Below are 13692 nucleotides of genomic sequence, written 5' to 3' on the forward strand. Positions count from 1 at the left end.
AAAATAATAAACCTCTTATGTGGATTTTGAGGCTTTGTAGGACCTAATACAAAGTTATAATACTTAGGTTAAAAATTTATCTTTAAAGATTAGCTAAAATCATTTCTTAAATATCTCCTAGCAGCCGATGGCATTCACACAGATGACAGAGAGGTAAAAGTTCTCATGAAATACAATGGCAGCACAGTGCTAGCAAGTAATGAAATCCCCTTTCTGCTCTCTCTCCACTTCAACCTTTTCTCTGAGATCAGAGGCAAACAGTAATTTACTCAAAGTATTCTGTGACTCATGCAGGAACAATGTCCCTGACAGTGTACTTTTTTTTTTTTTTTTTTTTTTTTTTGCTTCTGTGTTACTTCAGTTCAGTAAAATCATTCAGTTTAGAAAGTCTTCTTTGTAGCTCAGAAAGACATGGTCATTTAATGAGGCCTGAGAGCCCTGGCTAACGTGGGGGGCTTCGTGCCTGTGACAGCAGTGTGCAGAGCTTCCAGGTGGGTATTTCAATGGCCATGTGAGCACAGATGAGGGAAAAAAGAAACAACTTGAAAGCAGGATGCACAGCAAATGCAAATGTGCACCGCCATTTGGTTGTTTTTTTTTTTTTTTTTTTTTTTGCCATTTGGTTTTAAAGACTGGGCTCAAGGCAAGAATATGTGAGCTCTTCAGCACCAGATAACTCCAAAGGAAATTAATCACTTCTCTTACACCACTCAATGAAGACAACACTCTTCTGTCCCTGAGACTTGCTCTCTGGTTACTGCCGACACAGTTAGGGAGGCTAGGCAGCAAAGTGATTTTCTCTGATACAAAGTCATCTGCAGTTTTATGGGGATGCTTTTCAAACACAAATGTCTAACTCCTTCCTTTAGGAAGCACACAGCAAATGAACTGTTCAAATGTAAAGAAGTTTCAGGTAATCTCTGTTTTTGTATCAGAGAAGTGAAGGTTACTCACCTCTTGGGGTAAAGAGAAAGAGTTGCGCTGGGCGCCGTGGCATGTGCCTACAATCCCAGTGGCTTGGGAGGCTGAGGCAGGAGGATCGAAAGTTCAAAATCAGCCTCAGAAATTTAGCAAGGCTCTAAGCAACTTATGAGACCTTGTCTCAAAATAAAACATAAAAAGGACTGGGGATGTGGCTTAGTGGTTAAGTGTCCCTAGGTTCAATCCCCAGGAGAGAGAGAGAGAGAGAGAGAGAGAGAGAGAAACAGATTGATTTGGAAAAGTGAGTCAGGATTATTATTATACAAAAAAGCATGGGGAAATCCAGGGAGCTGTTAAGTTCCAGAACACTAATCACATTAATAATCAAGTGGAAGAGTCAAAACACTTTCCAGAGTCACACAGAAATTATGCCTAGGTGTAATTAGTATAGATAAACAGAGAACTGATTACCTTTGATTTTAAATGATTTGAACTTCTAGGCCAAATTTATATAGATAATTGTCTCGCCCGCAGTGACAATAAACTGGGGTGTTATTTTCAATTTACCTTTACCTAGCTTTACCTGCCACCTCCTGATATTTTCAAGACCACTCTCTGAAATCCAAATTGCTTCTCAAGCATCAACTTGGTCCTTGATCCCTGCATTTAGATATCTGACAGGCCCTCAATCCCAAATGCACCAAAATAAATGACATAGCCCCCTAAACTTAGTCAAAGTTACCAACACTCTATAAATCACCCGTAAGATCTGACTCCAACTCCCACATCCTGATGTAACATATCACCAGGTTCCAAATGCTGTACTTCTGCTGTGGTCTCCCTTCTCAGAATCTCTTAAGAGTTTCACCCTGTCCTCTGTCTCTAGTTCCACGAGAGTTAGTTTAAGTCTCAGCTATTTTCCATTAGAATTTCTGTGAGAAGCTTCTTCCTTCTCAGGTTGTAGGGCCCTCAAGCCTTGTTTTGTTTTGCTTTGTTTGGATAATCAGGTCTGGCTATGAGGTGAACACTTAAAATCCTCCAAGACTCTTACCCATTTTAGGGGTAAAGTTGGTGTGGTTATTGGGGACCTCCTTCTTGGCCTGGCTCTTGCCTATCTTTAAGTTCAACTTTCACTCTTTCTGAAGTTGATAATATGAAGTTTGGGTCTCTTTGGAGGTTGGTTAGGTAGGCAGATCTGCCTTTGCCTGTGGGAGAGGTAAATGGGTTTAATGATTTTATTGTTTTTATTTTTGTTCTTTTTTTATATTTTTTTCTTTGTGTTTTTTTTTCTTTTTTATGTTGAAATTTTTTTAACCCAAAGACTTCATACATAATTTTTAAAACCAAGATGTATGCAAGATAGTCCTCTACTCTTAAATGCAGTTATAAAGGGAAAAAAATAATAATTAAAGTAGAACAGTAGGAGTCACAAAAAAGATTGACACGTCCAAAATCCTTACCTAATGTTCCCCGGAAAATTGCCCTCCAGCCTCTTGCTGTTTGAACAGAATCTGTCTTAAATACCAGGACCATGCTGTTACTGCTGCTCTTAACAATTGGGGGGAGCTTGGAACCGCAGAATTTTCCAAGAAGGGGATCGCTCATGTTGGGACCATCATACACCGCCAGGTAGTCGTGAGAGCAGAAGGCGGACAGAGCCACGTTAAAATCTCCAAACCTGTGCAACAAACCTTGTTAATGCTCATGTTCTCTGTCAGATGCCCATTAAATTGTATCTTTAGTCCTTCACACACACACACACACACACACACACACACACACACACACACCAAAAAACTAATAGCACAATGCCTGGGCTTCACTTGGTAGGAAATTTTATAAATAAGACACTACTTCAAAAAGTTTAACCAGATTTTTTTGAGTAACTAGGATATGCCAAAAACTGTGATAGGAGCTGGGAACTTAAAAGATGAGTAAGATACAGTCTTACATTCAAAGAGTTGATAGCCTAGGACATATTAAAATCCATTTGAGATCATGTTTTAATAAGTTGAACCAATAATATTTATCACTCCAGCAACACTTCAGGTTTTTAGTCTCACTGGGAGCTTGGGATTTACTCTTCTCTGGGTAGTTTTTAAAATAAAGTGGTACTATTTTCCTATTCTTTACTTCTTGAAAGTATGTGAACATTCTAGAATCGAACAAATGTGGGTTTTAGAATCAGCTTCATTCTTGTTCTCAGTCTTTGTTTCCCTCTTTTAAAATGGAGTTTACAGTAAAGTTAAATACAACAATATGTAAAAAACAATGTATAGCATCTGATAGACAGTAGATGCTCAATAAAATGAAATTATGATGATGATTTCAAAAAAGCAGATACGAAATAATTGTTTCTCATAAAAGAATATAAAATTTATGGTAGAAAAGAACAAACTAAATTTTGGGGGGATCTCATTTAATTGCCCTAATTACAATTTCATATTTAGAATCATGGTGGTTGTCACTGGAACTTGCCCAGATAGTCCTGCTCTGCCTTCCTGACACCTGGTACAGTTGCCCTTAGACATACACACCGAGGTCTGCTGTGTCTAGAGGGCTTGCTTTGACCATGGAAATGTAAACATGAGTAATACCTATTACCTTAGGGAAGAACTTTTTAACACTATTACTAGTTTTGATACATTGCCTTCCCAGTGATGATCATGGAAGCAGATGTAGAAATGAAATCTTCCATGGTAAGCAGAGCCTCCTTGCTAGGCCATGCTGGCCACACTTGTACAAAGGAGAAATAAACCTAATGAGTCGAGATGGCTTCCCTGGTATGCCTTGGGGTTGTTATTTATTTATTTATTTATTTATTTATAATGGTGCTGGGGATTGAACCCAGGGCCTTGTGCATGCAAGGCAAGCGCTCTATCAACTGAGCTACAGCCCCAGCCCATTTGTTACTTCTTCTAACCTCTCCTTATGTATGTAGTCCTAACATTTCCTTAAGGCCTTCACAATGTTTTAACCTAGGCTTTTGCTTAATCATTTTGAGTAACTATTCTCAGAGTTCCAAACAAGCAAGGCTTCCAACTGGAATTACTTCAGGATTTTGTGGTAGGCTTATGATGGCTTAGTTTTTAAAATTTGTTTAAATTATTTGGTATCCTGTCCTTGTTTTTGTAGGTTGTTTTGCCTTCCCATGATTATTATTATCATTATTATTATTTTTTGCTACCAGCATTAATAAATAACACCATAATATGGAATAATTTTTGAAAATACCAAATGAATAAGTACTTCCTTTTAAGTAAAAAAAAAAAAATCAATGTTTTTTTTTTTTAATTTTCCTAAAACATGTTGGTTGGTTGAATGGTTTCAAACTGAAGATAAAAGATCAGGATGAAAAAATTCTTGATTTTCTTCTGCTTCATATGATATTTAATGTTTTTGTCAAAAAAGACCAGGCAGAACAATGGAAAGACCATTTCCAACCACCCTAGACTTGTTTTTATTCTCCATAGACAACATAATTATTTTCCAAAATAAGAATCCACAAAGAAAGATAAATTCTGAGTTTCCAAGGGATCTCAAATCTATTTTGGCTTTTATTTTGTATCACTTTCTCAGAGGATATCAGGAAAAACCAATTGACAAGAAATCTTATGTGGCCAGCATCTTTTGAGAGCCGAGGTAGGTGTATTTATGTTTCACTAATGTGTCTATCCTCATGGCACTCAGAATAAAATCTTTCTCAGAATGTAGGTTTTTAAAATAATAAATAAATATATTTCCAAAAATGCAGATGTGAACTATGACTACAGTGAACCCCAGGATCCAGCTAGAAAAAAAATATATATATATGTACATTTATATGTATATCATAGGTGTCATATCTATATGAGTTGATATATCTATCAACCACCATCTGAAGGTTTATATCCCTCAAATTCCTATGTTGAAATCCTCATCCCCAGAGTAATGATATTAGGAAGTGGAGATTTGGGAGGTGGTTAGGTCATGGAGCAGTGCCTTCAAGAAAGGGATTTGGTGCCTTTATAAAAGAAGCCCAAGTGAGACCCTCACTTCTTCTACCACTAAGGACACAGCAGGAAGGAATCTTCTAATAGGCAAAAAGTGACCCTCACCCAATGCTGAAACTGCCTTGATCTTGGATTTCCCAGTCTCCAAAAGTATGAAAATTTGTGTTGTTTTAAGCACTCAGTTTATGGTGTTTGGGGATAGCAGCCTGAACTGATGAAGACAATAATCTTGCACGTGTAAGAAACAGCGGCAGTGGGAAGAGCTATCCTTTGTGCTTTTGCTCCTGGGCATGTAACCCCTACTCAGGACTCCTGGCTTCTGGCCCTGTGTTTGGTTTTGTATTTTTTTTTATCCCTAAGACTTAAAGACCTTGGGCTCCTGAGACACAAGTTCCTTATAAATAGTACCAGGTGTGATCTGCCCTTTTCTTCAAGGTTAAGTCTGTAGAGCACTTACTGACTCATACAGAAGCCACAGTGAGCTTGGTGAGACCTGCCTTACTGTCCAAGGTCTCCACCCACACTTCCTAGGGCAGAAAGCGATCACAGACAAATAGGGAGGAGGCAGGCAGGTGTCATCCCAGCCTGTCAGGCTTTTAGGTGGAAAATCCTGTAAAAGACCAACTTTCGAGTTTCCTACCAGGGACTGTAAACCACAAGTGCTAGAAATATACTAACTATATGTGGTGGAAGCAGTCTTGAACCTCATCCTTCTAGAGAACAGTGGGCTTCATGGCCTGCTCTCATCAGAGGAATAATTTACAAATGACATATGCATCTCTTACAGTGTAAGTTTGGAGGTATTTTGAGTCATGAATAACAATAAATTTCTTAGCAGTTAGAAAATTGATCTTTGAGAGACAGCATAGGGAAACATTAAGGATATGATCTTGCGGGGAAAACAGGACATGGACTCAGAAGGTGACTCTTCAATACTTTGGGAAAACTATGTGATCCTTCTGAGCCTCTGTTTTCTTACTGTGAGAGAAATGTGAGATACATCTATCTTCTGACTGTTTTAAGAATAAAATAAGACAATTAAGGAAAGTGTTAATAAAGTTTGTCATGTATCACAAATTCCCAACAGATGTCAACTGTTTTGCTATCATATGGGAACCTCACTCTTCCTTCTTCTTGATTTCCTTATGGACCACTGTGGTCAATCAGTGCTATCAGTAAAGGAATAGGGTGGTGGTTTTGTGTGTGTGTGTGTGTGTGTGTGTGTGTGTGTGTGGTGTGTTTGTTTGTTTTGTATGTGTGAATAAAGCTAAAGGTATTTTCTTAAAAAAGAAGCAAATCTGGTCAGGAAGGTGGCGCACACCTGTAATCCCAGCAGCTCAGATGACTGAGCCAGGAGGACTTCGAGTTCAAAGCCAGCCTGGGCAATTTAGTGAGTCCCTAAGCAACTCAGCGAGACTCTGTCTCTAAATAAAATACAAAAATGGGCTGGGGATGTGGCTCACTGTTTAAGCACCCCTGGGTTCAATCCTGGATACCAAAAACAAAATAAACAAAAATACATTCCACGTACTTGAGCAGAACCACTCTGTTGTTTCTCACAGTGATGTTGTACACACAGTAGAGATTGTTGGGGTAGTCGGAATGCAAGTAGGATGGACTCTTGATGACCCCAGTAGAGTTGAACGTACCTCCACAGGCTGCAACAGAAGGCAAGAAACACGTAGAGAACACACATACTACTTAAGCATGGAAAAATAATTTTAAGTTTTTCTATATGATTGCACATTTTTCCATAGGAGAGCTCATACTCAGTTTTCTTAAGATAAATTAATACCCCTTCATTGTGGTTACAAATGATTCTGATTTTTTTTCCCCACTGGAAAGAAAAACAGGAGACAGGAAGGAAAGACAGGGAAGAATATTTTAAGGCACATTTTGGAAAGGTGTAAGTCTGAGTCAAATTAACAGTCAGAGAAATAACATTTCACGTGTTGGGGCATAACTGTCCCTTTCCTCTATTTAACGGACAGACTGACAGAGGGAAGAGACAGTGATAACTGGAAGTTTAGGAAAGGCAGGTAGAACCCAAGACAAGCTCCGGCCATCGAGATCTGGGAAGGACTGCAATCTAGAAATCTTAAATGATACAGATCAAGTCTTCCTGTTATGGATATTATAAGGTAAAGTACTAGAAACCAGTTTTGGAACTCTCCTGTTTATTTTCCTCTGGGTCAACTGTGTAGCTCTCAAGCCTTCTTTATTTGTATTTAGGTGTGAGATTGGTAAAGACTCTGCTTGCCCAAATTCATATTGTTTATCCTTAATAAGCATGAGGAAGAAAGGGCTGTTCCTCACTCTGACCCCAGCAATTCATAGCCCAAATCCCTTAGTTACACCCACAAAACAATAAAACAACAGCCCTAGGAATATAACAAAACTCCTTTAAAAACACATTATTTTTGCTTTGGCTTTCACATAAGAGGGATCAGACAGTGCCAGCTAATGATGGCGAATGCTACCCTCTCATCACAGTGAGAAAGGCTTTGGTTATTTACTTCATGATTCAAAATAATAATGAGATTCGTGCATTTTGATGATGTTTCCATGGAGCATACACTATCAATGGGCGTGCTCCACCTATTTCTCTTAGAAATGAGAAACAACCTTGGGCTGGCATTTGAAGTTTTTATATATTTATTGTTTTTGCCTTGACTGAGCCCACTTTCAGGGAAAGCTCTTCTCTGTATACCTCAAAGTATTCTGGTGCTCGGACCTCTGGGTACATCTGCAGAGAATTAAATGTCAGATCTGGGTAGCAATTACTCTATTTCATTTGGTTATGTGATCTTGGAAAGTTTACCAAAACTTAAATCCCTTCCATTTTCATACACTGTTGAGATTTGAAGTCAGCATCAGCAATGCTCTCAGAGTGAGCCTTATAGACTAGACATATTGAAACGTGCCTACCATGCTTCATGAAAAATGAGGGATTAAAGAGCTGAAGAATATGAAGCAAGAGGTTTAACTCTCCAAAGCAGAGGTTGTACCAAAAGAATCCTTCTCTTTATGCACCAAGACAGTAAGGGAAGAAATATTAACTGCCCAGTTCTGTTTGGTGGGTGCCAACAGACCTCCAAAGCCACGCAGAATCTACTTTACAAATGTTGGGGCTCAGGATTCAGATAGAAACTAGTGTCAAAGAAAAATGCAGGCCTTTTTCATGGTAATTAGACACGTTTAGTCTTCTCTGTGGATGGGACAGAAATTGATTTGAAGGGAAGCAATATTTAACTTTCTACCTTTAGCAATAGATTGGATCAGGCAAAGACAGAACAAAGCCAGGAAAGGTTTTATGAGTTTTATGTGCCCATTTCACTGAAGTAGAGGTGCTCTGAGAAAAATGGAGTCAGTAGACTCGCCCAGAAGGAGGGGAAAAGACCATTTGAAACAGAAAAATACTATCATTTTCTTGGTAGCTACAAAGGCATTCATTACCCAGTCTGTGTCCTTTTTCGCTTTGCCTTTGTTACAGACAAATTGTAAATTTTAACAGAGTTGAATATATCAAGCTTGTCCCATAGGGCTTGTGCATTTTGCATATTGTTTAAATATTCTTTTCTTCCTATCAGAAGATCATAAAGATATTCTCTTATATTTCCTCTAGATTTATATTATTTTTCATTGTAACAAAGTGACTTGAGGAATAAATTAGGCGTCTGAATAATTCAGGATAATTCAGGCCAAGAGGCATCTTTATGTAATATACAAAAAAAAAACCAAAAAAAAAAAAACCAGCAAGAACATTCATTTTAACTTACATTACAAAGTAGATTCCAATTATGCATCTGATTTTCAAAGAGTAGGTCTAGCCAAAGTTCACAAAAGGTCTCTTTTTTTAAGAAAAGAAGTCTAAGTACTTTCTCCCACATGCCTCATTTGTGAGTTTTTCCCTTCATGTCTCTGAATCTTCGAGTTGGTGATGTGTGAATCACAATGAAAACTCCTTGTGTAAATTACTCAAGAAAAACAGAAAATTTCAAACTACATCACTGTGGTTACTCACAGAGTTTCCTGTAGGAAAGCTTGAACCCCAGGTCCGGGGTGTGTGCGTTGGAGTAGAAGTTCAGCAGCACGGGACCAGTCAGGGTGATAGGATCCAAGGTCTCATCACCACACACGGTGGCAACAGGTGTGGAGGAGAGACTTCGACCTCTGACAATGTGCAGGCCGTCATTCTCACAGCTCCCGGTGATGGCTGAGCGAGCTGTGCAGAGCAAGGAACAACCAGCATGAAGATCAGAATGTACATGTATGATGACACGACTCACAACCAGCATGACTCTGCAACATGTACAGCCAGAGCAATGAGAAGATGTGCTCCATTTGTGTATAATGTATCCAAATGCATTTTAATGTCATGTTTAACTAATTAGAACAAATTCAAAAAAAAATCCCAGGAGTTGGAGGCCTGCCAGGGCAATATAGTGAGATCCATGTCTTAAAAAAAAATCATTAAAATGAAATAATTTGGTCTAGTAATTCTACTCCTTAGAATTTTTATTAAGAACATATACTAAACAATGAATAAAATATCTATTTCCAGGTGTTATCTTGAATAGTGGTTTATGTTAAATTTATAAAAACAAGATTTACAATAAATAAGCAAGCACTTGAAAAAAAAGAGCAGAAACCACACAATCAATGCTGTAACATCAAAATGAAACCTTGCTGGGCGAGTGCTGCATGTCTATAATCCTAGCAGTTTGGGAGGCTGAGGCAGGAGAATCACAAGTTCAAAATCAGCCTCAGCAATGGTGAGGGACTAAGCACATCAGTGAGAAGCAGTCTCTAAATAAAATACAAAATAGGGCTGGGGATGTGGCTCAGTGGTCGAGTGCTCCTGAATTCAATCCCTGGTACCCACCCCCTAGAAAAAAAAGAACACTGTGATAATTCATGCAACTGATAGGAAATTAACATGAGAACCAAGAGACATTTTGGTATGTCAATGTTGAACTTTGTTTCCTGAGGAAATGATATTTACCCTGTATACAAAACGGAGAGGCAGGCACAACCAGACAGAACTGTGCAATGGATGAATTCCCTGAAACAATTCTGGATTTTCTTCCTTTATGAAATGGCTCCTTCAATTCTGTGATTAGAAGCTGGGGACACTTCTGTCTCCCAGGGGATACTTGCTATAACTAAAGATATTTTTGCTGCCACACTAGAGGGTGGGGTAGAAGACAGGGACGTTGCTAGATATGCTGAAAAACATGGGACCATTCCATACCCAGCCTTCCTGCTACAACAAAAACTACCTGCTCCAAATGTCTATAGCGCTACTGTGGAGAACTTGGCCCAAAGCTTGTGTGGAGATAAGAGACTCCCACACCACAGAGAGATGGTTAGAAATTTCTTAATATTTATTGAACAGCCACCTTCAACATTCAAAGCAACCATATTAGCTTAAGGCTTTCATGATTGTAAGAACATTTATCATTGTCTTGTTTTCAAAAAACAAATCATAAAACAAACATATTCTCTAGACTTTTCTAAGAAAATCTTAAATAGCACACACAAGAAATTAAGAAGATGTGTCCTACTACTATACTCCTTTTTACAGGTGATTATATACTATTAAAACATTAGTTGGAATCTTACAGAGCACAATCTTTCATAACCTAGTTTTTATTAACAAAAATAACATAGCATCACATACTCTCTATGATTAGGTAGTCCTGGAAAACATTTTATTAATGCACACATCAAATTCCAACATATAGATGTGCCATTCTACATTCACCCTATTGTCGATAAATCCTATCTTCTCCCCATTTTCATGACTAAAATTATTGTCAATACAAACATTCTTATACAAAAATATTTGAGGAAGCTTCTTATTGTTTCATTACACTAAATGCTTGGAGCTTGACTTAATGGGACTAAGGTAAGATTCTTCTCCAGGTTTATCAGTTGGTCCTTTGAAAAGGTGTCACCAATTCTCACTCCCACAGCACTTTGGGTATTTGACCATCTTCCCAGTTCCACATTGTCACCATTCGTTTGCAAACCTGCACCACTGGCAGTCCCCACCCATCTTCTCCACTTTCTCTGGGCAACTATTAATCTACTTTCTATGTCTCTAGATTTGTCTATTCTGGACATTTCACATAAACAGAATCATATAATGTGACCTTTGGAGATTGGTTCTTTTACTTAACATAATGTTTCTGAGGTTCATCCATGGTATAGCATATATCAGAACTTCATTCCTTTCCACGGCTGAATAATATTTCCTCGTATGGCTATGCCATAGTTTAAAAATTTATTTATCATTTGATGAGCACCAATAAGTCTTCAATTCTCCTCAGTATATAACTAGGAGAAGAATTCCTGGATCAGAGGAAAACTCCATGTTTAATATTTTGAGGTCCTGCCATTCTGTTTTCCTGAGTGGCTATATCATTTTTATAACCACACCCACAATGCAGAAGGATTCCATTTTATCCACATTCTTGCCAATACTTATTATTGTTGACTTTTATTATCGCCATCCTAATGGGCATGAAGTAGTAGCTGATGGTGGCTTTTATTTGCATTTTTCTGTGACTAATGATACCAAGCATCTTTTCATGTGCTTATTATCCATTTGTGTATCTTCACTGAAGAAATGTCTATTCAGATCCTTTATCCATTTCTTAATTATTAATTATTCTTGATATCAACATATTTCTCCTGGGTTATTGTCTAGGAGAGAAATTCCTAGATCATAAATTAGGCATGTATTTAATTTTATAGGAAACTGCCAACTGATTATTCAAAGTGGTTATGTGAGTGTACATTCTTACCAGGAAAGCAAGAGACTTCTCATTGCTCTGCATGAATTTGATATAGTTTTTCCTTTTTGATATAGTCTGGGGTATGTGAAATGGTGCCTCACCATAATGTCTAGTTTACATTGTTCTGATGACTAATGACCAATGATGTAGAATACTTTTTGCATTTTCATTGACAAAAAGTAACATGTTTTTTTTGGTAGTGGGGAGGTACCAGGAATTGCACTCAGGGACACTCAACCTCTGAACCACATCCCCAGTCCTGTTTTTTGTATTTTATTTGGAGACAGGGTCTCACTGAGTTGCTTAGTGCCTCAGTTTTGCTGAGGCTAGCTTTGAACTTGTGATCCTCCTGCCTTAGCCTCCCAAGCCGCTGGGATTTCAGGCGTGTGCCACTGCTCCCAGCCTGTAACAATTCTTTTAATTCATGTCGTTGCTAATTGAAACATATATTTAATACCCCCTTACCCATATGAAAACTTCACTTATTTACAAATTCCCCATTGAAAATGACCCAAACTACATCAATACATTCTATATGAGCACATATCATAATGGACTATGAAATCTGACTGCCTATTTAGTGAAAACCTTTGTTATATAAATTGGGGAAATTATGATACATATTTACTTTATAATTTCAGGTCCCCTGGCCATAGACCTTGGCCCAAGGGTGGTCATGTGACCTAAGCCAACCCAATATGCATCAATCTCAAGAGCCTTCTTTGGAATCTGAAAAGAAGGAAGTAGTATATTGGTAAATATAAGAAATAACTCTGACACAGAAAAATAATTCCTGAATTATAGCATTTGCCAGTTTCTATGGTAAAAATACTCCCATCACAGCCAATTTCAAGCTATCAACATGAGATAATTAAATACAGAATATTGACACTTGGGAGATCGTACAGGTACCTCTTAACTTCAGCCGACCTCTGGATTCATGTCATTTTTCTTCCGGGTTGTGGATAAGGACACATCCCTACTGTGAGGACATCTACACTACAGCCATAGAGGAACCAGTGTTAAGGGGAGACTCACACTGGAGCAGCACAGTGTGAAAACAGAAGCATTAGAATATTTGATGCCACAACTTAACAGCAGATTGAGCAGACTACAATGGACTCAACTTTGAGGTTTTCCAGGAATGAAAGCCAGTAAATCACTCTTTCACATTTAAGCCAAGTTGAATTAAATTTCCCATTAATTGGCCACAAAATTTTAATCAATATGATAGGATATTATTATTATTATTGCAATTGTTGTAATTATTGTTGATAGAACTCCATCATTCTCAGTTCTGTTGATAGATTGATTGATTACTCCAAGATATGACAGTAAAACCCGATGTAAACCAATCAGACATGTTCAAACTATCAGCAATGGTATCAACCAAAGATGTTAAATTAAGAAAACATCTGCAGTAATGTTTCCTGACACATGAAGGAAGAGGTTAGGAAAAACGAAGTTACTATACAGAAAATAACAAACTATGGGGAGAAGCATACAGAAGGGTTCTTACCACTAACTCCTCTTGTTCTAGAATTCCATTACTGCCTTTTTATTTTTAAACTTTACTTGATAAGATAATCAAGAATCTTCCCCATAAACTGCATTTTATATCTCAGCTAACTTGCAGATAAGTTACTACCTTTCAGAATCTTGACAAATATACTTATTTTTATATGTTTATGCATCAAAGAGTTCATCTCTCCTTTTTGAACCTGAGTATTATCCAAGGAAAAATTTAATTTTATTAGAAAATATTTATGCAGTTTGGGGCTGAGGGTGTAGGTTAGTGGTAAAGCGTGTGCCTAGCATGCCCAAGGCTCTGCGTGCATTTCCCAGGACAACAACGACAAAGGACAGAAAGGCAAAGAAAAGATTGATGCAATTCAAAATTTATGTAATGTTAGAAACACACTTGACTCATAAGCTAAGTTTCTATCCAGCTTGAAGAAATCTTGAGGTATCAGTTT

The 13692-nt window shown here is 37.9% G+C and overlaps 1 protein-coding gene across 1 annotated transcript in view; it reads right to left on the reverse strand.

The window, feature by feature from the left end:
• The window catches only part of CUBN (cubilin), a 307889-nt gene that overhangs the window by 45632 nt on the left and 248565 nt on the right, over positions 1 to 13692 (reverse strand). Inside the window, exons 57-59 of the mRNA XM_081299156.1 lie at positions 8938 to 9138; positions 6445 to 6571; positions 2382 to 2599 (exon numbers count right to left, since the gene is read on the reverse strand). Coding sequence (XP_081155282.1) covers positions 2382 to 2599; positions 6445 to 6571; positions 8938 to 9138 — 546 coding nt within the window. The remainder of the gene's footprint in view (positions 1 to 2381; positions 2600 to 6444; positions 6572 to 8937; positions 9139 to 13692) is intronic.

The sequence above is a fragment of the Spermophilus citellus genome, assembly GCF_964194105.1.
Source record: "Spermophilus citellus genome assembly, chromosome: 6".
In the NCBI taxonomy this organism is placed as follows: Eukaryota; Metazoa; Chordata; class Mammalia; order Rodentia; family Sciuridae; genus Spermophilus; species Spermophilus citellus.